We start from the raw sequence: 26575 nt of genomic DNA, 5'->3' as shown, positions 1-26575 counted from the left end.
GGTCCAACCTGGCCTGTTCACAATTCCAGTACCAATTTATGTCAGAGGGTTCTGTGGTCATGTCTAGCTCAGTCATTTTCTACCCCAGATCTTGCAATTCCACAGGATGAGCCTACATACACCCTACAGAATCTGCCCCCAACCTGGTTCTCTTGTATGCTTGCAAATATCATGACCCAGCCTGATATTAGCTGTCCCCTTCTATGACACTAACTGGCAGGTCATGTAATCTAGCCCTGCCAGGTAAGCCCCCAGCCCTAAGTCTAGTATTTACTGGTGGTTAGTAGTTGGTGGTGGCCCATGATAAGCTGCCCAGCTCAAGTCTCATACTTTGGTGGGTGTATTGGTCTTAGAAAGGTCCTCCAGATTCCCCTCTCCACACTGCTTGGTCTCAGCTCCTCACTTGCCTGCAAGTACAGAGGCTTTGTCAATGGAAGTCCCTCAGACGTCATTCCTCACCTGCAACACACTGTCAGTGGTCCTCCTTTCCACAAATCCCTTTACCCCCATTCTCTGAGCAATCCACAGTCCCTGTGCTTGGGAATGTATGGGTTATGCTGCCCAGTCTTCTGAAGCCCATTCTAACAGTGGGGTAGTATGTTGGCCTAGAGCTCTGCTCACCTACTAGGATCCCAAACTCTTGGCATGTGTACTGGCCTGGAATCTTTCCCCTCCACCCACCCAAGATCCATGCCAACATACTAACCTAGGACTCTCCCCTCCACTCACCTCCTCTCCCTCTACCTCTCCTGGACCAAGCACATGGGGAAATCCCCAGCATTGCTCCACCTGACTGAGCATGAGACTCCAGGACCCTGGATGTGAACCCAAGGCCCCTGCATACCCCCACCAATGTCAGCCCCCAGGCTCCCACAAGCCAGCTGCCTGGGCGCTGCTGCAAAGGTGGTGGGTACCCATCTTATATTTCTAATGATTGAAAAGTTAGGAGCAAAACTAATAGTCTTAGTTTCTTGTGAGGTCTCTCCCCCTGGCCAACTCACATCCTCCATCATTCTGTACGCACACATGGTGTTTCCTTCGTCTGTGTGCATCCTTTTCTAAAGGAATCTAAATCAGTTTGAAACAGGGCTTCACAGTTAAAGTTATTATTGGCTGGTAATTATCTTCTTAAAGTGCTTTCTCAAAGTAGTCATATTGGTGGTCCACCTTCTGTATGTAAAATTTAGGGAGACACATTTGTATGCATAGCATTTAGAAGGCACTCAGTAATCTTCCCTAAAGACAACCATCTCAGAAGTAGATATGCCTTTTGAAATCTGTGTCTTGATTGCTCTTAGTTTCAACTATTTATTTATTCATTTATTTATTTTTGTGTGTTTATTTTTTAAAGTTTTTTTTCTTTTATATCGTTTTATGACACAGTTTCATAGGCTCTGGGATTCCCCCAGCTCCTCCCCAACCCCTCCCCCCAAATTGAATTCCTCCATATTGTTACAGTAGTACAGATCATATCCAGTCATGATTCCTTCATTACAGGTATGGACCATGCAGAGAGTCCAGCATCTTATTGTCCAGATAAATTCAATAGTTTCATTGGGAGACTATCCTTGGTCTGAAAATCAAGCTGGCACTAAAATGATGAGGCATGCTCACTGTCAAAAGCAGCTGCATTTAAATCTTTCTCTCCACTACGCCTGTCCCCATTGGTCTTAGCTTTCCTCCCTGCCTCTTTGGCCATCTTTCCACCACCCTTTCTCCTGTTCTTCTTCCTGTACTTTCCCCGTCTCCTTTCCGCGACCCTTCTTCCCAACCCCCAATCTTTCTCGTTCATCTTTGTCTGTCTGTCTGTCTGTCCATCTGTCCCTCATCTGTTGCAGTCGCCCTGTCTGTCTGTCCATCATCGTCTGCCTAGTTTTTACTGGCTACTTTTATATCGTTCTCCACCAATCACTTCTCCCCATGGGTCTACTTGGCGCTACATGATAGGCCAGTAATTATAGCGAGAGCATCAGCCTATCCCTGTGGCTTCCTGTTTACCTGCTGGCAAGACTGACCACACCTCCTGGCCCTGGGCCAGCTGCCATCTTGCGACGGCCTCTCCTAATCCCAGAGCAGCTTCTGCACCCCACTCCCCATACAGGCAGAATATCATCTCATCCAATGAGATGTCACTACACAACTTCAACAACAGGAAGAAACATCAAAATTAACAACATCATGAAGTTAATTAACATAGTATTGAGTGACCAATATGTTAGAAAATGCAAGTTCTTAACCACATTCTGTATCTACTTCCTTGGCATAAAACTTCCTTGCTATAAAACTTTATTTTTTTTTTTCTCCCAAGATACTGTTTTTGAGTCTAACCTCAATCAGAGTGGCACAGGAACAGTGGAAGAATCAACATTAACATCCATCATATATATAACAGCTGAGTACAAACTTAACATCAAAGTTTCTATGAAGTTACATCTTGTTTAGCATTAATAGTCATAAGTTGATAAAGATTTTTTTGGGGAGAAAATTTTAACTTTGGAGTATATAGTGATTAAGCATGGTTTTGCAGAACTTTGCATTTTAACAATTGAAGAATAGGAAAGTTTTAGGCAGGTGAGCATGGAAATCCCCAACAACCTAGTGAGTGAGGAAGAATTTGACTCTGTATCCTACCTAGTAAAGTCCAGGAAAAGCAAGTAGGGAGCCTGACTGGTAAGTTCAGATTGAATGATTATAGGCTAGTTGGCCTATTTCCTGGCTGTTCCAGGCTTTCTATATCTATATCTATATCTATATCTATATCTATATCTATATCTATATCTATATCTATCTCTATCTCTATGTCTATATCTATGTCTATGTCTCTCTCTGTCTATCTGAAAAGCCAAGTGGGAAGCCTGATCAGTAAGGTACAAGCTGCATGATTATCAACTAGCTGACCTTTATTAATCTCTGTCTATCTGAACTAATTTTGGGGCTCCCGAACAACCCTGATGATTGATGTCAGAGAGGCCTGGGAGCCAAGGCTGAAACTAAATAAGGACTGGAGAAAGCTCCCCTCCTGAGTCCAGAAGGAAATTTACAACCCTTTTATATCTGAGTACCACCCGGGGCTCCTGGTTGTAGTTCTGATGTCACCACACCCTATGAGAAGGTTTGGGGCTGCTACCATCCTGTGTGGGAAATCCAATAGGAAGTGAATGACCTCAGAGTTCTTGGTCTCTCAGGGCTTTCATATTCCCTGTGATCTCCTAGGCAGTTGGGTTACAGTTCTTGGGGTCCATACTGACAATCCTCGAAAAAATATCCATTGCTTCTGTGGTGAAAGCACTTGGGAGCCCTCTGGGAATCTCCGGTACTAGGATACAGAACACCTGTTATCCTCCTGTTCCACCCTGGGATCCTCTCCTGCTCTGAACACACAACCTCCTTTTAAGAGGGTGTCAGGGGCTGGTTTGATAGCGTAGCAGTTAAGGTCTTTGCCGTGATTGTGCCAGGATCCCATATGGTCGCCAGTACTAATCCTAGAGACCCCACTTCCCATCCAGCTCCCTGCTTGTGGCCTGGGAAAGCAGTCAAGGATGGCCCAAAGCTTTGGGACCCTCTGCTTGTGGCCTGGGAAAACAGTTGAGGATGGCCCAAGACTTTGGGACCCTGCATCTGCATGGGTGACCCAGAGGAGGCATAAGCTTATGCATATACTGATGGTTGCAATAGCTGGGTCAACTCTGCCTCAGCCCTGTCTTCTGTACAAACTAATTATTGCAGCCCAGCCTGATCCTGCCAACCACACACTCAGCCTTCACACTCACCAGAGAGTCACAGCCTATTGGGAGTGACCCTCAATAACCCCCACCAGGTCTGCCCTCTGCCTTGATTCCTGTACTTGCCAGTATGCATAGCAGACTGGTCCAGTCTGTCCCACATCCCATTCAGTTCTTGTACAAATCAATTGGCATTGTAGCCTAGTTCAACCCAACCAGCCCCACTATCCATCCCACATTTGTACTTTCAGTTGCCACTCACTCTTCAGGAATATCCACCCCATCTCTGGTTCTAATCTCTAATGGTCACTGGTGGGAGTGGCTACCCAAGTGGGAGGAGTACGGTTTTCCTCATGGGCCTACTCCCACTCCTGAATATTGCACTCTCCAAGTAGTTCTGCAGCTCAGCTTAACAGATTTTGCTCCCAGTGCCAGCACCTGCCAGCTGAAGTTGCAGCAAAGCCCAACCAACTTGCACCCACTCTGGCTCATACATGCACCAATGGATACAGTCAGCCCAGCTTGGCTTTCCTCCAATTCATCTCACAGGTGGGCCAGCTGCTGTTGTAGGTCTGCCCAGCCTGGTCTGCCCCTGGTTCCAACTCTCACACTCACCAGCAAGAGTAGTGGTAGAGCAGAAGAACTCCCCACAGGCCTTGTACTTGGCTTGCATCCCTCCCCCCTTCCCTCCCCCCCCCCCCCCCCGCTGCAGGTCTCACATATGCTGGTTGGTGCTGCGGCCCAGTGGCATGACTCACTCCACTTCGGCATTTCTTAGTGGGTGCTGTAGCCTGGCCTGGTTCAGTCCGGCCTGGCCCACCCCCATTCCAGCTCATTCTGGTCTGGGCTACAACTTAGCTTAGCACAGCCAGCCCTCAGTCCTGGCCCTAATGTTAACTGGTTGGTGTGGCCAGACTTGGCATGTCCCATACCTCATACTTGTTCTCAGATCTACTACTGAGTGATATGAACTGGCCCAGACTGGCTTGCTCCCAGATTTGTACCATACATATGCTGGTGGATATTGTAACCTGTCCTGGTCCACATTGCTCAAAACCAAGCTGCTCCTTGCCTTGTTCTTGCACTCATCTGCAGCGACTGCATCCCAACTGGCTAGTTTCCCAAACTCCTGCATCAGAACCCCTCCCATTGTCGCCCTTGGTTTTCTGGGCCACCTCAATGTAGTCTACCTCCTGTCTTAACAAGAACAGTGGCTTTTCCTGACTGGCCCACCCATTCCAGTTCTTACTATTGGGTGCCACAGCCCAGCCAAACCTGGTCCACACTCAGACACAGTTCATGCATTGCTCAGCAGGAGGAGAGACCAGACAAGCTGGTCCTATACCCACCCTGCCTCTCATGAGTGCCATTGGATTCTGGAGTCTAGCCCAGACTGGCATACCCTAGACCCAGTCCACACCCATGTTGAGGGACATTACAGCCATGTCCAGACCAGATATCAGCTCCCCACTCCGGTCCTCATGCTTATTAGTGGAAACTACCACAAAGCTGAGGCATCCCCTTAGTTCCTCAACCTGGCCCGTTCAGTCACAAATCTCGTGTGTGCCAGTGGTTGCTCTAACCCAGCTTGGCATAGCCTCTCACCCTTTTTGATCTTTGCCTTCAGATGTGGCAGTCTGGCCCTGCTCAGTCTGCTCCCATCTCTGGCTCATGCAAATCAGTAGGTGTGATAGCCTAGCCCAGTGTGACCTGCACTCTAGCCTGGTTTCTGCACATGCCAGAGTACTAAGGTTTACCCAGCTCTGCAAAGTATGCCCCTTCCAAAACCAGCCCACCCTCTTGATGAAGGGTGGAGGAATCTTGCTCAGGCTGCCCAACATCCAGGCCTGAACCATGTGCTCACCTGCAGGAGCTATGGTCCAGCAGGGAAGTTTCCCAAGTTCCCCCACAAGGCCCACTCCCAGACCCAGATGTCATGCATGCCAATGTGTGCCAGACCATTACCCGGCATAGCCTGACCCTCTACCACTGATTCTGTATGAGTTGGTAGATGTTGCAGCCTTGGCCACCCAAAACATTGTTTTAAGATGCACCTGTGAGTGCTGCAGCCTGGACTTGTCCAACCTCTTCTAAGCCCCAGTACCTGTGAGTCTGTAGCTTCCACGGTTGTGCCTAGCTCAGCCCATCGTTACCTCCAGCTCTTAAGTTAAGCAGTTGGACTTGTGAGTTCACAGAGTTAGGTCCACATGTCTCCCACAGAATCTAGCCCTGACCTGGTTCTCTTGCATTCAGCCTAACATTACCAGTCCCCTATTCTGACACATACTTTTGGTTACTGTGGTCTAGCCCTGCAGACAGGACCCCAGCCCTAGCTTTTGTGTGGGCTGGCGCATGTCTGACACATAAAGGTCCTCCAGCCTCTCCACTCCAAATCACCAGGTCTCAAACCCCTCACTTACCTGCAAGAACAGTGGCCTTGTCATTGGGTAGTCATTCCTCAACTGCAACACTCCCACAGCAGTCCTCCTATCCCATATCCTCTTCCTCCTTTATCTTGTCAATCCATGTGCCCAGGAGTGTATGGGTTCTCCAGCCTAGCCGTTGGAAGCTCATTGGGTAATGTGCTGATCCAGAGCTCCGCCCACCCACCAGAGTCCCAAGCTCCTGGATCATATGCTAGCCTTATACCTTAACCCTTCACACACCCAAGATCCAGGATCATTGAGTTTCTCCAGTATAGCAGCACACAAGGCCAGCAAGCTCTCTGGAGGCTCATTCCCACCCCTTCTCACCTCACCCATGACCAAGCACATGGGGAAATCCCCACATGCACTGCTCTTGCCCAGACCCGAGCTCCCAGGTCCCACATGCTCTGCTTGTGCTGTCCCTGTAATGACCTGCTTCTAACCATCATCCTAAGGCCCCCATGAGCTGGTGCCACCCCCAGGGCTGGCTTGGTGTAGAAATGGCACTTTGTAATTCTAATTTATGACCTTTCAAGAGTTCCAAGAGAAATGAGGCCTAGCAGGAATGTGAACAGAGAAGCCCAGAAAAGGTGAATGTTTACAGCTTTTTAAGTGTGTCCAAGTTGTTTGTTGCATGTCTCTTAGGATAACTTATATTGCTGGGAAACTAGGACATAGGTCTTCAGTGTAATGGATGGACTTCAGGGTAATGATCATTTGTTCCTCTTAGGGTTTTAATTCAGACTGGATTACCATATGGGTTTGTTATGTATAAATTTCTAGTGAGCCCTATTATCACAAAGTTTGGTTAATAAAGGTTCCCTAATACATCCTAATATATTTATTTATTTGTTTTTATTTAAAGGCAGATATACACAGAGAAAAAGAGAGTGCCATCTGTTGCATTGCTCCCCACATGGGAGAAATAACTGAAGTTCAGCTGATTAAAAGCTAGGAGATTCTTCGAGGTCTCCTTTGTGGGTGCAGCGGCCTGAGGACCTGAGCCATCCTCTGCTACTTTCCTAGTGCATAAACAAGGTGAATCAGAAATAGAGCAGTTGGGACTAGAACCAGGACCATATGTTGTTATGCTAGCACTGCAGATGGAAGACTATCCTGTTGAGCAATACAGTGACCCCAAGAAAGAACTCTTGACCCCAAAGTTCAGAACATCAGTGTTGGTAAAGACAAAAACTACAAATTGTGAAAGTTTAAGAATTAGGCTGGGCTACATGTGGAGCTACCTTAGGGTTATTAACTTAGTAACATTTTATGGCTTGGGAAGGTAGAACTCATTTGTTCCTGCAGTCATGGTTGAACAACCTCAGCAATGGGTTCAAACATTCTGCCAAACAGCATATGATTTTCTTATTATTCTCCTAGCATGGCTACAGTTAGTTGGTAGGGTTGTACCTAACCTAAGATGATGTCCCTAATATCAGGCTCATCACTTTGCTATTACTTACCATAACACTTTGAGTGATACTTTTACTGTTATAGGTATTAGAAAAAGACTGCACTGTGTTAGGGCACTTCCTTGAACATGTCTAATCTTTTTATTTTCCAATACTTTGGATTGTGTGAATAAAATAGGCTTATAATGCATAATGTCAGTTATCCACTACAGACAGCAATAGTGCTCATTTTAGCATGAGTCTATGTTCAATTATTTAAAAATACATAAATAATTTTACTACTAACAATATAATTTCTTAATATGAATAAAACAAACTAGAGTGCCCAAATACCTTAAAAAAATTAGTAAAAGAAATGCCTATGTGACGTTCTCAATTAAATTTGCAATGTAATTAAATTCCTTATTACTTTCCAGGATATATTCACAAATCAACCAAAAGTATGTCATTTTAGATACAGTATATTGGTGATATTCTTAATAAATAAAATAATGATTTGAATGGTAGATGCACAGAAGAGAACCATCAGCTGGTTGATTCACTCCCAAGATGACAAAGCTATGCTATGCAAAGTCCAACAAGCAGGAATCCATCAAAGTTTCCCAGAGGATTCTTGGAACCCACCCACTGTGTTCCAGGCAATAGTAGAATACTACTTTGGAAGAGTTAAATAGCCAGTAGACATAAACAAGGCATTTGGGTATCAGATGTGATCTATTCCAAGCACCAGCACAAACTCATACATCATGACATTCAGTCTTCCAAATTTGATGGTTTTCTGTGGCTCTTGTCATCATGTAGGTATTTAAATGAGGTAAAGTAAAACTAGTTTTCTTTTTTTTAAAAGATTTATTTTTATTATTTTTTTATTGGAAAGGCGGATATACAGAGAGGAGAGACAGAGAGGAAGATCTTCCGTCCAATGATTCACTCCCCAAGTGAGTGCAATGGCCGATGCTATGCCAATCCAAAGCCAGGAGCCTCTTCCGGGTCTCCCACGCGGGTGCAGGGTCCCAAAGCTCTGGGCTTTCCTTGACTGCTTTCCCAGGCCACAGGCAGGGAGCTGGAAGGGAAGCGGGGCTGCTGGGATTAGAACCGGCACCCATATGGGATCCTGGGTGTGCAAGGTGAGGACCTTAACCACTTGCGCCACCGCGCTGGGTCCTAAAATTAGTTTTCAAACTGCTGCTGTCATATTTATGGGTGGCATATTTATGGGCAAATGCAAACAAAATATCAAAGTCAAATGACATTTAAGGTTTGGGAACTTGGAAGTGACATTGAAGTCTCAGGAATTTTCATTTGGGAAAATTTTTTGAAAACTGTATAGAAGAAATATGTATCATATCCATTTTCCTACACAGCCGTAAACAAAATTGCTCTGATTGAAAGATTTCTGCCCTCTACAGACTTTTTAGTAATAACAGCAAGAGATGTTCTAATGGAAGTCCTTATTTGGAGTCCTATGCAGCTCATCTGTAGAAATAGAAATACTTACCACCACCCCAGAATTTTTCCATAGCATAAACTTTAGTGACAATATGATATTTTTTCTATTATATGTTGTAATTTGGACAATAGTTGTTGAAAAATAAGTTGCTGCTTTGTGGGGTTTTTTTTTTTTGTATGTTTGTTTTTTTGACCAGCAGAAAAGCACTTTAATGAATGGTGGCTTCAAGCTACCAGGACACAGGCTCCTCCAATGCTTTTAATATTCTCCTCAGCTCTTCTACTGAAAAATTTGGCTTTGACAATGTTTGGGAGCTTTGGGAGCTTTCCCTTTCCCAGAACTTTGTAGTAGCCCCACCACAATATGTCAGTGATGAGGGTTGCTCCCGTATTGTTCTTGGTAGGATTCACCCTTGTCTGGTTGCTGACCAACGTCCACAGCTTATCCAGTTTGACAGTTTGGCAGAAACTCGGGTTTCACTTCAAGTGGTAATGCCTCATCCCAACTTTCCCAAAGTAACCTGGGTGATATTTGTTGAAGTTGATGCTGAGGTGATGCATGCCAGCAGCATTTCCCCGACCTCCCGGGTGCTTCCGGTGCTTGCTGATGTGGCCATAGCCTTTGCTCATGTGTTCATGCAGTTTCCAAGTCTTCCTCAGTCTGGATGGCATGCCAGCTGCCAAGTGGAAAGAGGGCATTATTAGTTTTTAAATAAGCAGTAAATGGTTGCATTAACCTAATGATAACTTGAGTTTAACCACTGTCAATTATTAAAATTATCGAAACTTTTTCAAGGGAGCCATCCTGGCATTTGTCATTTGTAAAGCACTGTTCTTGCCCAGAAAAGCTGATTGACTTTGTTTCTCCAGCCATTGTGTCTGGTTCATGTCTTGACTACTTAGCACAGTAGGAACTACTAAGGAGACTAGGGACAAGCAAGACTGGTTTTTAATTCCCTCTCTCCACCTTCTCTTCCAGGTGTAGCACTGAAGCCAACCACATGCTTCCAAGGCTGGAAAATACAAACACACCATCAGTAAGTTGGTTTTACCTCTCAGCTTGTTTTACATTTTGTTTTAGGAACTTCATGATGTTTTCTAAACTAAAATGAAAAAACAAATATGAGAGAAGGTAAAATTGTCATAACTAAGACATTACAGCTGTCAAAACTGAAACTTTCTTTCCAGGTTTTCTGATGCCATAGCCAAGTCATATTTATTGCATGATTCAAATTGAAACTAAGAATGTGTTAATTATTGTGGGATATCAAGTTTGAAATGGTGTTTATTGATCTTATAGATGATATAATGAAAATTGTTTAATACCAACCTTAAAATAAACACTCAACATTTCGGAGTAGTAAGGGTTACAAAATATTTTTAAAAATTGGTTATTAAGTTTTCAGTTTTGCTTTGTTGGAATTGCTGAAATGGTGTGGTGTCTGATAGCATTTGGTGGCTGCACTATATTCATGAGCTGCTACAAGAATGTGTGGAAAATGGGCTATGCTACATGTTCTTTTATTAAAGGTATATATATATATATAATTAATTTTTTAAAAAAAAATTAGTTACAGAAAGAGAAGGAGAGAGACAGACATGTCTGTTATCTGCAGATTGATTCTCCAAATAATCACAATGGTCAGGACTGGACCATGTCAAAGAGAAGAACCAGGAAGTCCATCTGAATCTCTTGGCTGAGTCTTTCACCCAAATGCTTGAATTATCTTCCACGGTTTCCAATGCACATTAGCTTAGAGATTGAAACTGGGGTAGGTGGTAGTTTAACCCAACATGCCACAATGCCATTTCCTATTGCAGATTTTGCTCGGTTTTTTTGTTTTGTTTTGTTTTAAGATTTATTAATTTGAAAGAAGAGCCACTAGGAAAAAGAGATGGAGAAAGATCTCCCATGGCTTGTTCACATCTCAAATAACAAGAGTGTTCATAGGTGAGCAGCTGAAGCCATGAGCTAGGAATTTTTTTCAGGTCTCCAATTGGTTGTTAGAACCCAAGTACTTGAGCCAACCTCCACTTCTTTTCCAGGCATCTTGTCAGAAGTGAAACATCAAGGATATGATCCAATGCCCATATGGAATGCCAGTGGTTTTATCTGCTAAACCACAGGACTGCCCTCTGTTACATGTTCTTTGCTTTTTATTTGAAATGCAGATTTGAGGAGAAAAGATTGTGTGTGTGGGTGTGGGTGTGTGTGTGAGAGAGAGAGAGAGAGCGCGTGACAGAGAGAGAGAGATCTTCCATCTGTAAGTTTATTCCCTCTGTGGCTGCAATGACAAAAACTAAGCCAATTCAAGGCCAGGAGTCAGGGGCCTCTTTCTGGTCTCCTACATGGGCACAGGTTCCCAAGGACTTGACCCCTCCTTTGTTGCTTTCCTGGAGCAAAAGCAGCAAATTGGATTGGAAGTGGACACCCAGGATGTGAACTGCTCCCATTTGGAAAGTTCAGCCCATTATGCCACAATTCAGTCCACAAATACTGACAGCTTTAAAAGGAAACAGGCAGGCTATGAAAACACTTCCATGCTCCCTGCTTCTTTTGGGTGATACCCTGTGCTGGTTCTAAATGTATGAGAAGCTTAACAACATATGCAGTCTTTGAATATTATTTTCCATATTTGTTTCGTAGTTTTATTATACCAGTAATGCGTAATTCAGTTTTTTGTGAACTTTTTGTTTTTATAAAAGACATTGCAATGGGAATAAAGTGGTATCTATTATGATTGCCATTTTTATTCACCTAATGAATTCATGACGAGAATGTTCTTGTGCTAATTAGCCTTTTGGTTATCTTCTTTGTAGCAATGTCTGGTTAGTTCTTTGTCCACTTTAGAACCTGGTGTTTTTGGTTTTGAGTTGCAGAATTTTTATGCATTATATATTCCTAATATATGATCTCCTATATCATATGATTTCCAAATATTTTCTCATACAATTGCTTTTCTCTTAATTCATTTGAGAGTCTCGATATACAAAAGGGATTTTTGAAAGATTTATTTTATTTTATTTTATATTACTATTTTTTAATAAAGATTTATTTTTATTATTTTTTTATTGGAAAGGCAGATATACAAAGAGGAGAGACAGAGAGGAAGATCTTCTGTCCAATGATTCACTCCCCAAGTGAGCGCAATGGCCGATGCTATGCCAATCCGAAGCTAGGAACCTCTTCCAGGTCTTCCATGTGGGTGCAGGGTCCCAAAGCTCTGGGCTTTCCTTGACTGCTTTCCCAAGCCACAGGCAGGGAGCTGGAAGGAAAGCGGGGCTGCCTGGATTAGAACCTGCCGGAGTCCAGCTCCAGCTGAGTTCGGAGCTCGGGAAGGGTGCGTGGAGTCGGCGATAAAGAAAGACACAGACGCTGTCACTTGGTGCCTTCTTGCTGCCTCCTCGCTCAAGAAGAAGCTGTCCTTTTTATTTACTTAGACACATCGCAAGCCTCTGCACAAACATTTGATTTTTATCTTTAACTTTAGAACTAAGACAGCATGCACAGATGTTCAATTGATTTTTACTTCATGGTCAACCAGGTGCTATTAAAAATAATTCCGTAAGTTTCTATAATCAGTTTCTTTAAAGTAAGCCGTTATTCATTCTTCAGAAGTAGCCATTAGGTGACAAGGCCAAGGCACAGATGGTTACCTGCTAATCAGTGAAACATTCCTACTACATTTTATTTTCACAACTTATCACTTAATGGGAGAAATGCATCAAAAGGGAAAAGATGTAAGACAAAGAAATTTCAAACATTAAATTCCCCTACAACTGCAGGCTCTACAACCTCATAAGCAATCAAACAATAATCAAAAGTATATCTCTATGATGTTAATAGAAGTGTCCTATATTTCCTCTAGTTAAAAAATTATGAAAGTGGTTAAAACAGCTACATTTTCTATGCTCTAAAGAGTTGCAAGGACAGGCTAACCTTTAAGGTCATAGTAACTATATTTTTGCCATAGCAGTTTCAGCTTTTACTCCCATCACTTCCATTAGTTAGTAAAATTCTTGTTAAGCCATTTCCCAGAAGGCATGCTATATGTCTGGGACAGATTCTGAGGCAATGGGTAGGCACAAAATAAGGTGTCCAGAAATGGCATGGGTTTAATTGTATGTTTAATTGTACTCCTGTGTGCAGTTAAAGGCCCACTCACCAAGACATTATCAGTGACATTAACTCTGAAGTTCACATTAGTTGTCAAAGCCATCTCACAGGGGCAAACAACAATGCCTCAATAGATTACAGAATTCTTAGTGGGGTGCTTGAGTGTCCATGCAAACAGGGGGTGAGACTGTGTCAAGGTGATCAGAGAGAAATCCGCCAGGCCCTGCCAAATAGCTGGAAACTCCCCAGGCCCTGCCAAGCAGGGAGCTGTTCTCTTCACACCTTCATGTCATCCACACCTACTGCATGGGCCCCAGCAAGATCCGGCGCCCATATGGGATTCCGGGCGTGCAAGGTGAGGACCTTAAACACTGCGCCACTGCGCTGGGCCCTATATTACTATTATTTCGAAAGATTTACAGAGCAGAGAGACAAAAAGATCGTCTGTCTATTGGTTCATGCCCCAAGTGGCTGCAATGGCCACTGGAAGAGAAGGTGGAGAGAGGGAATTAAAAACCAGTCTTGCTTGTCCCTAGTCTCCTTAGTAGTTCCTACTGTGCTAAGTAGTCAAGACATGAACCATACACAATGGCTGGAGAAACAAAGTCAATCAGCTTTTCTGGGCAAGAACAGTGCTTTACAAATGACAAGAGCCAATTTGAAGCCAAGATCCAGGAGTTTCTTCTGGATTGCCATCCCCCACTTCTACCGCCATATGGGTGCAGGGTCCCAAGGCTTTGGGTCATCCTCGACTGCTTTCCCAGGTCACAAGTAGGGAGCTAAATGAGAAGTGGAGAAGCCAGGATATTAATCGGCACCCATACAGCATCCTGGGTGTACAAGGCAAGGATTTAGCCACTAATCCATTGTACAAGGATTTTTTTAAGATTCATTTTTTATTTTCATTGGAAAGTCAGATATTCAGAGAAAAGGAGGGACAGAGAGGAAGATCTTCCATCTGATTAATCACTCCCCAAGTGGCCACAATGCTCAGAGTTGAGCCAATCCAAAGCCAGGATCCAGAAACATCTTCCTGGTCTCCCACATTGATGCAGGGTCCCAAGGCTTTGGGCCATGACTGGCTGCTTTCCCAGGCCACAGGCAGGGAGCTGAATGTGAAGTGGCACTCCTGGATTAGAGTCAGGCCCCAAATATTTTAATTTATATTATTTTTAATATTTTCTTTTATTACCATGTTATGCTTTTTACTCTTCAGTTTTAAAATCTTAAATTGAAAATCATATTCCCATTTCAATACATATTTATGTATATTTCAACTGATGCACAAATTAAATTGAGATTGTCCTGTGACTACTATCCATTGACCTTAATGGCTTTTTCAGTTTTCCATCTATTTTTAATAATGTTTGCTAAGGAAATGTCTAAAACCAGCCCACAATGAATGTGCTGTAATGTGCAAATAAGAGAGATGTTTTGGTGGCTATAAATGTACTTAACATGTCATTGTGAAGTACAATTTGTTGATTGTATTTTCTAATTTCCCTTGCGATTTCCTTTTTTTCTCTCACACTTTAGAATACTAATCATATAAAAAATTTCTTTTAAAAACCAATCTCTAATTTAATTCCATGTGATCAGATCATCTAATGAGTTTTATCTTTTAGTTTTTAGATCTTGTATTCTTCATGTGTCTTAAAATAGTTTTAAACATTCATTAACTTGAAGCTGTTAAAGAAAGATTGATAGATCATCCTTCCAATTATTGATTTACTACCGAGATAGGTGTCAGTGCTGCAACTAAGCCAGGCTGAATCCAGGAGCTAGAAGCTTCTTATTAGTCTTCCACATAGTTAGCAGTGTTCTTTCTTAGGCCCTTGGCAGCAACCAGGATCAAAGTGGAACAATTGGACGTGAACCAGTGTCCATATGGGATGCTGGCTGTGCAGGCAGTGACTTTACTCATATTCCACAATGCTACCCTCATGATTGTTCTTTAGTTTTTTTTTTTTTTTAATGAATTTAAAAAATTATTTTAGGGCCCCGTGGTGGTGTGGCCTAGTGGCTAAAGTCCTTGCCTTGAATGCGCCAGGATCCCATATGGGCGCTGGTTCTAATCTCGGCTGCTCCACTTCCCATCCAGCTCCCTGCTTGTGGCCTGGGAAAGCAGTCAAGGATGACCCAAAGCCTTGGGACACTGCACCCAGGTGGGATACCTGGAAGAAGTTCCTGGATCCTGGCTTTGGATTGGAATAGCATCGGCTCTTGCGCTCACTTGGGGAGTGAATCATCAGACGAAAGATCTTCCTCTCTGTCTCTCCTCCTCTCTTTATATTTGATTTTCCAGTAAATAAAAAATAATCTAAAAAAAATCATTTTAAACGGAAAAGAAAGACAAAGAGATCTTCCATCGGATGCTTCACTCCTCAAAAGATAGTAATTGCCAGAGCTAAGCTGATCTGAATGCAGGGGGTAGTAACATTCTGCAGATTTTCCACAAGGGTGCCAGGTCTAAGGATTTCGTTTGTTCTCTGTTGCTTTCTCTGGCCATAAGCAGAGGGCTGTGTCAGGAGTGGAGTAGCTTTAACATGAACCGCTGCTTATGCAGGATGCTTGCACTGTTAGTTCATTATTAGCCTACTTACTATACCATCACACTGGCCCTGATGCTTTTATTATTGACTTTGAGTTCAGCATACATTTTCTCATAGTTCCATGGAGTGATATATAATTATTGTCACTTGTGTTTGTATTTGATTTTTTATCAGCTTATTATTTTTTTGGTGACTATAAAATTAATACAAATTTTCTAATACTATTTGAAATACTTTTTAAATTAATTACATTGTATTATGTGACACAGTTTTATAGCTACTGGGATTTCCCCCACCCTCTCCCTAACCCTCCCCCACCATGGTGGATTCCTCCACCTTGTTGCATAACCACATTTCATGTTCAGTTGAGATTCTTTCGTTGCAGCAAGCATATACCAAGCATAGAGTCCAGCCTCTTATTGTCCAGATAAGTTCAGTGGCTTGTTGGGGAAATCTTCTCTGGTCTGAAGATAGAGCCAGCGGAGTATCATCCTGATCAATTAAAAGTCCCAACATAACATCAGCAACAAGTTATAACGTTATCGAATTAATTGACTTAGCATTGAGTAACCAATATGTTAAAAAAAATGCAAGTTCTTAACCACATCCTGTGACTACTTCACTGACATTTCTATTTTAGTTTATATACAGCTAGGTTCTATATATCTTAAAATGGCTATAGATTACTGTTCAGCTATCTTGTGTCTATTTTCATTATAATACTTAGCATTTTATAGTGTTGAAGCATAATTTTGCTGAACCTGGCTTTTTTTGTTTAGTCTACTTAGATACCACATATTTGCCTTAATTTAAGATGAAATGATGTCAATATGAAAAATAGTACCTGGGCCCAGCGCGGTGGCGCAAGTGGTTAAAGGTCCTTGCCTTGCACGCCCGGGATCCCATATGGGCGCCGGTTCTAATCCCAGCAGCCCCGCTTCCCTTCCAGCTCCCTGCCTGTGGCCTGGGAAAGCAGTCGAGGACGGCCCAAAGCCTTGGGAGCCTGCACCCGCGTGGGAGACCCGGAAGAGGCTCCTGGCTTTGGATCGGCATAGCATCGGCCCGTTGCGCTCACTTGGGGAGTGAATCATTGGACGGAAGATCTTCCTCTCTGTCTCTCCTCTCTGTATATCCGCCTTTCCAATGAAAAAATAATAAAAATAAATCTTAAAAAAAAAAAGAAAAAAGAAAAATAGTACCTGTAAAATGTAATATTATCTCAACCTCAAATAGCCTATCTCATATACAATAAGATATTTTGAAGTAACCAATGAACCAACAATCAATGTGAGTCAGACTGCTTATAATTTACATCAAAGAATTGTAAAACCTAATATACTTTTAATACCCTATGTTTTTCTGTAATGGGGCGGGAGAGCGGAGAAATCTTCCATCACCCTAGAAGTTGTGAGGAAGACATGAAATATTAGTTATTCCTCACTAGGGTAATGAAGATTTCTCTGCACACCCCTCCTAAAACTGTTCTGTACCTGAACTGTTGATATATGCCTTGTTAGATTTATTAGCCAATATTGAAGTTTTTTTATTGTGTCCTTCATGTTGTGTCTTTTGGACCTTTGTTTTTAGACACATTTATTTCATAATTATGTCATTCTGAAGAATTGTCTGTTACTGTGTAATGTCTATTTAGTGTGCATACATACATATGTATATACATATATTTGCATTTAGTGAACAAATTTTGCATGTTTCAACTACACATCTCAGTTTAGTGATTTTTCCTTTTCTACCCTCCCTCCTGCTTGTCTGCAGAAGGATGATATTCTATAGTTTTAATGATTTGTGTTTGTTTCTAAACTGTATATGATTGAAATGTTTTTTTTATTATATTTAAAAATTTTTAAAAATTTTTTATTATATTTTGACAATCTCTACATAGTCAATTAGGGTAAAAAGGTTCAAGGGCTACAGGAAAGTGGGTAAAACTTATTTTTTTCCAGATTGTTTCCTTCATGTTTAAAGGGAGATATTAAGGGAGAAGGCCCACCCAATTTCCCACCCTTCCCAGGTCCCAGATGTAGGGCATGCTCTGAGGTTCTTGCTCAAGTGGTTTTGATATTTCAACAATTATGAATCGCTGCCAATCTTGCCACTCCAAGCACTATGAGGCCTTTGAAGAGTCCACTGATTGACATTGTCCATCATAGAGTCTCTGTCCCATATTTTGCTGCCAACATATAGCTGAGATGGTTGGTTGACCTGTTCTGTCTTCTGTCTTTTCTTGGTTAGGGTTCTGAGTCCGCCATTTCGATTGGGGAGATCTCCAAAGAAACTTTGTCTGAGGTGTTCTCAAACCAGATTCTTGTATGTGCTAGCAAGTACAGGGCTCAGCACAGTCCATCACCCTGGTCAGCTGGTGGTTGCAATTGCTGGATTGATTCTGTTTTCAGCCCCGACTTCCACTGGAATCAATGGGTGTTGCAGTCCAGCCTGGTTCTGCCCAGCACATACTCGGCCCTCGCATAAAGCAGTGGCAGCTGCAGCCTAGTTGGAGTGACCCGCAATAACCCCACCAGGCCTGCCCCCTACCCTGGTTTGCCAGTATGTGTAGCAGTAGTCCAGTCTGTCTCACACCCCATTCCACCCCAGCCGTTGTCCTAGTTTTTTCCTCTCCCGTGGACGTGGTAACCCAAGAGGGAGGAGCCCACTATTTCCCTCCCAGGTCTCTCTCACTCCCAGATTATGCACTCTCCAGATAGTTCTGTGGTTTGACTTGACAGAACTAGCCCCAGTGCCAGCTTCTGCCAGCTGATGCTGTGGCTAAGCCCAAACAACCCTCACCCACTCTGATTTTGTTTGCACCAGTAGGAATAATCAGCCCAGCCTGGCTTTTCCCTGATCTAGTCCACATGAGGTGTACAGGTGTTGTAGCCCTGCTTGTCTGGTCTGCCCCCATCCCAGCCCATGCTCTCCAGCGGGAGTAGCTGTCCAGCAAAGGAACCCTCCCTTATTCCCCTGCGGGCACTGCCCCCTCCCTTCCTTGTTCTCACACTGGTTGGGCGCTACGGTCCCTTCCGGTACAGGCAACCTCACCTTGGCATTCCGTATTGTGCACTAGTCTTTGTTGCAACCGAACCTGGCTCGACCCACACTGTTCTGGTGCTTGGATTTGCCAGTGGATGATGTGGACAGATTCAGCCTGGTCTTCCCCTGACCCCTGCCAATTGTATGCCAATGGGTAACTTTCCATGGCCTGTTCTGGGCTGTTTCCTATCATGTTTCTTGCACTTACTTGCTGGGTCTGTGTCCTGCCAGAGGAGTTGCCCAGGCTCCTCCATCAGAATCTCTCCCAATGCCAGTTTTCACGCTTACCAATGGGTCTGTGAGCCAGCCCAACTCAGACCATCTCCTGTCATAGCAGGAACAGTGGATTTTCCTGACTGGCCTTCAACCCAATCTGGTTCTTGTTGTTGGATGTTTCAGCCCAGCACTGGTTTGTCCATACCCACATATGGCTCACACATGGCTCAGTAGGGGTTTGAGATCTTGCCTAGTCTATTGCACATCTAACCTGATCCTCCAGGACACCAGAGGGTGTTGGGATCTGGCCTGGTTCAGTGCATCCAATCCCAGTCCACACTTGTGCCAAGGGAGACTACAACCATTTCCAGATCAGAGTGCAGCCCCCATTCCAGGTCACACGCCCCATGGTGGGAACCTCAACCCAGCTAGGGTTGTCCCCTTAGCTCCCCAACTGGGCCTATTCCCAGCCATAGATCACATGCATGCCAGTGGTTGCTCTGACTCAGCATGGCACAGCCATTCATCTGTCCTGAACTCTGCCTTAGACACTGGCTTAGCGTTCCTGGCTCATGCAGAGCAGTAGGTGCAAGAGCCTACCTCGGCCTGATCTGTGCTCCCTCCTGGTCTCTAATTTTGCTTGTGGGCTAAGGTTTGCTCAGTCCTGCCTGATCTACCCTGTTCCATTACCAATTGACACATTACCCAGCTGTTGGAGCTACTTTTCCCAGCTTGTCCGACCCCCAGGTTTGGACCACATGTTCACCAGCAGGAGCTATGACTCGCCAGGGGTTTCCCAAGTTCCTCCACTTAATCCACTTCCAGACCCAGTTCTCATACATGCCATTGGGATTAGGCCAGTGTCAGGTGTAGTCTGGCCTTCCATTTGGCCTTCTATGAGCTAGTGAATGTTGCAGCCCGGCCCACCCCACACCCTACTCAGGATGCACAATCAGGCGCTGCTGCCCTGACCAGTACAGGCTATTGGGGGTTCCTTTATCTGTGATTTATGGCAGGCTCCTTGGTCACATCTAGCTTAGTCCATCACCACCCCAACTCTTGTGATAACCAGTGGGGCTAGAATTTTCACAGGATGTTGCCCACACATCCCTCACAGAATTTACCCCTGGTTATGGTTCTTGAGTGCTAGTTAATGTAATTGCTTGCTAAATGTGACCCTTTTTCTGATCTATCATCATGTCAGGTAACATGATATAATTCTGCAGGACAAGCCCCAAGCCATAGCTTTTGCATGAGCTGGTATTTGGTGGTCAGCATTGTTCAATGATTAGAAGTTTTACAAAGGAAGAGTTACTGTCAATGGGAATCTTAACGAATGCTTCAGGTCCTAGAAGCACAATGGAGCTAACTAAGCAGCAACTCAAAGAGGCAAAACCCCAGAGCTCCCCAGCAGGGCAGCCAGCAGGTGGATCCTGGCACCAAATGGCGCACTGGCTGCCGGGGACAGCTCACCATGTGCACATGGTGGCTGTCTGGGATCCAGGCATGAGAAGCCCCGTCCTGAGACCCACCAGCAGCTGGGAGGCTGCTGGAAGTTTAAACTCCCAGGCCCAAGGTTGCCTCCCTCCCCAATTCCATTCACTGCCCAATGAAGGCGGCGGGTGAATCCTGGACCTGCCCAGTCACAGAGACCTCCCTTCTTGGTGTACTCACCCTGAAGGGAGCAGCCCCTGGAGCCCAGGCAGGCTCGGGGACAGCTAACCACGTGCACATGGTGGCTATTGTCTGGGATCCAGGCATGAGACGCCCAGTCCTGAGACCCACCCTGAAATGTATCTTTTCACTTCATTTTTTATACCCCTTTCCTGTTAGACTTTCCTATTTTACTTTCCTTTTGAATATTTCAGTTAATTTAAAATTAAGAGTTTCTAGAACATTTAAAACATTTAAAACATGTAACAGGGAAAATGGGGGAAAACAAAAAAAGTATTCTTAAAATCATGTATATGCACTACATTTTATTCTGTTTTATATAAAGTAAATAATAACAAGAAAAAACTAGATAACTGGTTAATATTAAAAGACTTTCAATATATATACAGAAACAACTTGATTTTACCTTTGCCTAATGTGTATTTTCTCTACCATTGTCAAATTATGACTGGCTGAGACTTAGCTACTTGTTACAAGAAGATATATAAGAATGAGGCTGCAATTTGTCTCCCTACTAAGTCTGCAGTTTACTATGTAGTCATGAAAATTTTAGTTTAATTCGAATGTTATTTCATAAAAAGTCAAATAACAAGCAGAAATGATTCACATTCATATGTGTATATGGACATATACAGATTCTGTTCTTAATTTATGGCTTCCAACAGAAAAAGACTAACTTTTCTAATCCTATACCTGTAAGTAAGTATCTAGAAAAATTTTCCCTTCTTTAAAGCTGAGAAATCAGCAGAGATGCCAAAAGCACATCATTCTATTAAGAAGAAATTCTACTGAAAGAGAATATAGGGCAATATGCCAGTTAAAAACCACTCATTCTTACTTTTACAGGCACTGGGGTAATATTTTTGCTCAGTGTTAAAATGCTTATTTATTTTAATTTAGTTGAAAAGCAGAGTAGCAATGATAGAGGGACAGAGTGAGGTCTTTCACTTTCAAGTTTATTTTAACAATGCCTTCAATAGTTAACTGGAATCAGAGTCATTAGAGAAAACAATCTATCACAGAATAATAAGACATATCTTATTGTAGTTTTGAAATTGGAAAAGAAATACAAGATATTTTCATTTTGCTTTTACTGTATAATGCCTTGAAAATGGTAAATTAAGCTACATCCAAGACATTGCAAATCAAAAATTGAACCGTTAATCTTTCTACTTAGTGATCCAGAGTTGAGGATATGTGTGTTATTATAGGTGTTGGTGTCATTTGAAGATTTGGCTGTGGACTTTACCCAGGAGGAAATGCAGAATATGGACAATACTCAAAGGATTCTGTACCAGGATGTGATGCTTGAGACCTATAGCAATCTGCTGTCTGTGGGTGAGTGAAATTCTATCATGCCCAAGTAGAATACTTTCTTTATAGTTGACAAACTAAAGAATAGCTTATAAAGTTTTAGTACTTGCTAGTCCTAATATTTCAGGCTACAAAGAATCTGAATATCTACCCTCCAGATAGTAATTCATATTAGCCCTTTTCTGACACAGATCTTGGATCCCAGCTTTCCTCCTTTAAGCTTCAAAAATAGTGATTTCACAAAGTCTATATTGTTTCCCATTAACAGGGTACTGCATTTTGAAGCCTCATGTGATCTTCAACTTGGAGCAAGAATCATTACCATGCAAAGTGAAAAAATCTGTAAATCATCGACTTCCAGGTAAGTCAGAGCATACTGAGCAAGGCAATTAATACATGGCTCAGTAAATGTTGATTGAAATTCTTTGTGACTTTCTTTTTTTTTTTCAGTTTCTTCCCAAAGGACAGGTGATGCCACGCATTAGACACAGGCAATCTATAGTCTTCATAAGCAAGTTCATTTTAACAATGGCATCAACCCTTAGAATTTGCCAGCCTGAAATAAAATCTAGAGCTACATATTGATCTTTTACATGAACTTGTATCATCATGTGCCACCTCCCAGGATACATTTTCAGGAAGTTGTATTAGAAACAGAATAGCCAAGACAAAACAAACTGGTAGTGTTATGGGATATGAGATATCCTAAGCACTAGTTAGAATTTCTGTGCCACATTTTTGTCCTACCCCCATCAACTTAAAATATATTTCAAGAAATTGAAAACACACACAAAAACTATTATATTAGTATATAAGTAAAAAAGATGTATTGCTCATAAATGATCACATTTTACTGATATATCTAGAATGACAAGAAACTTCATTGGATTTACTTGAGCATGTGAGAAGTAATACTTACATGTGAATTATGAATATGGTTACTCTTTTTCCTCATTTCAGATTCCTACAGAAAGAATGAGCGGAATGAAGCTAATCAGGAAGGTCAAGAAATAATCTTCAGGCAAGTTGCAATTGCAAAACGTATATAATAGCTCAAAGAGTTGCATTGCCAAAAATGTTTAATTTAAGCACCGGCCATAATTGAAACATGATATGAAAGGGAAATTGTATAAAAAGAAACTTGACAAATATAATCTATTTTTTTTCATATGCAGACAGGGATAACTTTAGTTGCGAAGTGACCATGTGAATTTAGAAAGCTGAAAGAACGGAAACATAAATATGTTTTATGAGAGAGAGCCAGGAGATGGGGAGACACTGGAAGAGAGATAGGCAGAGATGACCAAAGTTTTCAGAAGGGTCTTAGGTTTTTAAGAGTTGCCTAATCCTTCTTCTTCTGGACAAGAACATGTGGGGAAGACATTTCTGACTGGTTGTTTCAACTGATCAGGAAATAGTTCTTACTCTACAACTTTTTAAAAAAAGATTTATTTTTACTTTTATTGGAAAGGCAGATATACTGAGAAGAGGAGAGACAGAGAGGAAGATCTTCTGTCCGATGATTCACTCCCCAAGCAGCCACAAGGGCTGGAGCTGAGCCAATCCGAAGCCAGGAGCCTCTTCCGGGTCTCCCATGCGGGTGCAGTGTCCCAAAGCTTTGGGTCATCCTCGACTGCTTTCCCAGGTCACAGGCAGGGAGCTGCATGGGAAGCGGGGAAGCAGGGCCACCAGGATAGAACCGGCACCCATAAGGGATCCCGGGCGTGCAAGGCGAGAACCTTAACCACTGTGCCACCGCACCGGGCCCTATTCTACAACTTCTAATGTGCCCCTACCATGCTATGGATGTTCGGATCTCAAAACTAGAAAGCCATGTGAGTGGTAGGATTGGGACAGGAGACACCATAAAAGGATTGATCTTTTCCCAATTGATCTGAGAAATGTAGAGGGCATCATGCAAATGTACTCATGAGTAATCTCTACATAAATAAATAAATGAATAAATAAATAAATAAATACCAAGCAGAATACGTGCGAAGGTGCCACGAGTTTCACACCTCCTCCACCAAGGATAAACCAACCTGAAGCATGAGAAAGGACCTCAGCACTTGGGTAGCTGGTCAGGATTCATAATCCACCTAGGCAGTTCAAGTCATGTAGAAAAGTGAACTCTGCTGCAGAGTGTCAGTCTTCTACAAGGTTTTTTCATGGCCCTTATTGGGCACCATAGAAAATGTTACCAGGAAATCTCAGTGGTTCTTTCCTCAGCTTAATATAGAAATATAAACTGGGAATCAATTGCAGACCTAGGAGTTTTATTCACCAAGTGACCAGGTGAACTTAAAAAGAAGAGGGGAGGTGGAAAGTGTTTCCCAGGAGAGAGCTCAAAGATGAGGTGCCTTTTGAAAGGAGCAAGGGAAAGATGCAATGATTGATTTTGAAATGTTTTTTTCCTAGGACGCTTGATGAAATGCCATTTGGAAAAAAATATGCCTCTAATGTACCTAAGAACAAACTCCAAAGTGGGGAGAGTGTCTGTCAGCATGACAATATGCACATTTGCCAGCAATTGTTTGAACACAACGAGAAAGAAAAAACCTTCTGTAAGGAGAAGACATTCCTTATGTCTGATGAAATAGTTATCAAAGATCCAAGTCATAAGCCACCTGTCATGATAGGAGAAATGGTTGAGGTTGAAAAGAAAATTTTCCATAACAATCCTTCCTTTGGCAAGCATCAACAAGCACAATTAAGAGAGAAGCTCCAGGAACATTTCAAGAGTGAGAAATCTCTTATTTATAAAACAGAACTAAAAATAAATCAGATAGTTCATACAGAAAAAGGTCACTTTACATGTGGCTACTGTAAAAAATCTTTTCGCTATAAATCTTGCCTTATCACCCAACAGAGAACTGACATAAGAGAAAATGTTGATGTATGCAATGAATGCAACAAAGCCATTTACCAGAAGTCAGAACTCATTAAAGATCAGCTACTTCATGCTGGAGAGAAGCAAAATGGATGTAATAAGCATGGAAAAGCCTTTTGCCAGCAGTCATCTCTCAATGGACAGAGTATCCACACAGGAGAAAAACCTTATGATTATAGTACATGTGGAAAAGCCTTTGTTATACGGTCAGATCTTGTTAGACATCACAGAATACACAGAGGGGAAAAACCTTGTAAATGTAATGAATGTGGCAAAGCTTTTTGTTGGAAGTCAGAGCTAATCATACATCAGAGAATCCACACAGGGGAAAAACCTTATGAATGTAATGAATGTGGAAAAGCATTTCGTCGGAAGTCGCACCTAATCATACATCAGAGTATGCACACAGGGAAAAGAGCTTATGAATGTACTGAGTGTGGAAAAGCTTTTTGTTGGAAGTCAGAACTAATCATACATCAGAGAATCCACACAGGGGAAAAACCTTATGAATGTAATGAGTGTGGAAAAGCTTTTCGCCGGAAGTCACACCTAATCATACATCAAAGTATGCACACAGGGGAAAGACCTTATCAATGTACTGAGTGTGGAAAAACTTTTTGTCGGAAGTCAGATCTAATCATGCATCAGAGAATACACACAGGGGAAAAGCCATATGATTGTACTGAATGTGGAAAAGCCTTTAGCCAGAAGTCAGATCTAAAAAGACATCAGAGAATCCACGGACAGGAAAAGCCTTATGAATGTAGTGAATGTGGAAGAGCCTTTTGCATGCAGTCAGATCTTGTTAGCCATCACAGGATCCACACAGAGGAAAAACCTTATGAATGTAGTGAATGTGGAAAAACTTTTTTTTGGAAATCACACCTAATCATGCATCAAAGAATGCACACAGGAGAAAAACCTTATGATTGTAATGAATGTGGAAAAGCTTTTCGTCGGAAGTCACATCTAATCATACATCAGAAAACACATACAGGGGAAAAACCCTATAAATGTACTGAGTGTAGAAAAGCTTTTTCTCGGAATTCAAACCTAATCATACATCAGAGGATTCACACAGGGGAAAAACCTTATGAATGTAATGAGTGTGGAAAAGCTTTTACCCAGCAGCCAACTCTCATTAGACATCAGAAAATTCACAAAAGGGAGAAACCTCATACATATTTAGCAGCAGTCACCCCTCATTAGACACCAGATAATCCACAAAGGGAAAAAACTTTATGAATATATTTGCAAGCAGTCAGATCTCATTAGAGATTTCATATAGGAGAAAAATCTTATGAATATAACCCGTGTGGAAAAGTTTTTTTTTTAAGATTTTTTTGTTGGAAAGTCAAATTTAGAAAGAATGAGAGACAAAGAAATATTTTACACCCATTGGTTCACTCCTCAAGTGACCACAGTGGCTTGAGCTGAGCCAATCGAAAGCCACAAGCCAGCAGCTTCCTCCAGACCTTCCACGTGAATGTAGGGCCTGAAGGCCCTGTGCACTCCTCAATTCCTCTTCCAGGACACAAGCAGGGATCTAGAAGGAAAATGGAGTAGTTGGGATAAAAATCAGTGCCCATATGGGATCCTAATGCATGCAAGATGAGGACTTCAGCCACTAGACTACTCCACTGTGCACCCCCCAAAGCTTTTTTTTTCCAGAAGTCACAGCTAATCATCCAAAAGAATTCACACAAGGGAGAAATTTTTTAGCATAATGAATAATGAGCGTGGAAAAGCATTTTC

General features: G+C 42.5%; 1 protein-coding gene and 1 pseudogene across 1 annotated transcript; one reads left to right on the top strand and one right to left on the bottom strand.

Moving 5' to 3' along the window:
* Nucleotides 1-9205: 9205 nt before the first annotated feature.
* Nucleotides 9206-9684, bottom strand: LOC121159019 (annotated as a pseudogene).
* Nucleotides 9685-21661: 11977 nt separating this feature from the next.
* On the top strand, nt 21662-26087 carry LOC121159018 (zinc finger protein OZF-like). The gene is made up of 3 exons (XM_040984003.1): nt 21662-21954; nt 22199-22291; nt 24349-26087. Exons 2-3 carry the CDS (start codon nt 22254-22256, stop codon nt 26027-26029), a joined length of 1719 nt encoding a protein of 572 aa, XP_040839937.1. The 5' UTR covers nt 21662-21954; nt 22199-22253; the 3' UTR covers nt 26030-26087.
* Nucleotides 26088-26575: the final 488 nt, after the last annotated feature.

Source organism: Ochotona curzoniae, unplaced genomic scaffold (genome assembly GCF_017591425.1).
Source record: "Ochotona curzoniae isolate NIBS_2020 unplaced genomic scaffold, NIBS_Ocur_1.0 contig_4064, whole genome shotgun sequence".
In the NCBI taxonomy this organism is placed as follows: domain Eukaryota; kingdom Metazoa; phylum Chordata; class Mammalia; order Lagomorpha; family Ochotonidae; genus Ochotona; species Ochotona curzoniae.
The sequence above is the reverse complement of the archived record's forward strand: the minus strand, read 5'-3'. Positions and strand labels throughout refer to the sequence as shown.

Bases quoted from the DNA above. Each gene is read 5' to 3' on its own strand.
- LOC121159018 (XM_040984003.1), top strand. From the start codon at position 22,254: ATGCAAAGTGAAAAAATCTGTAAATCATCGACTTCCAG. The intron at 22,292-24,348 runs GTAAGTCAGAGC...TTTTTTTCCTAG, and splicing joins TGTAAATCATCGACTTCCAG to GACGCTTGATGAAATGCCAT.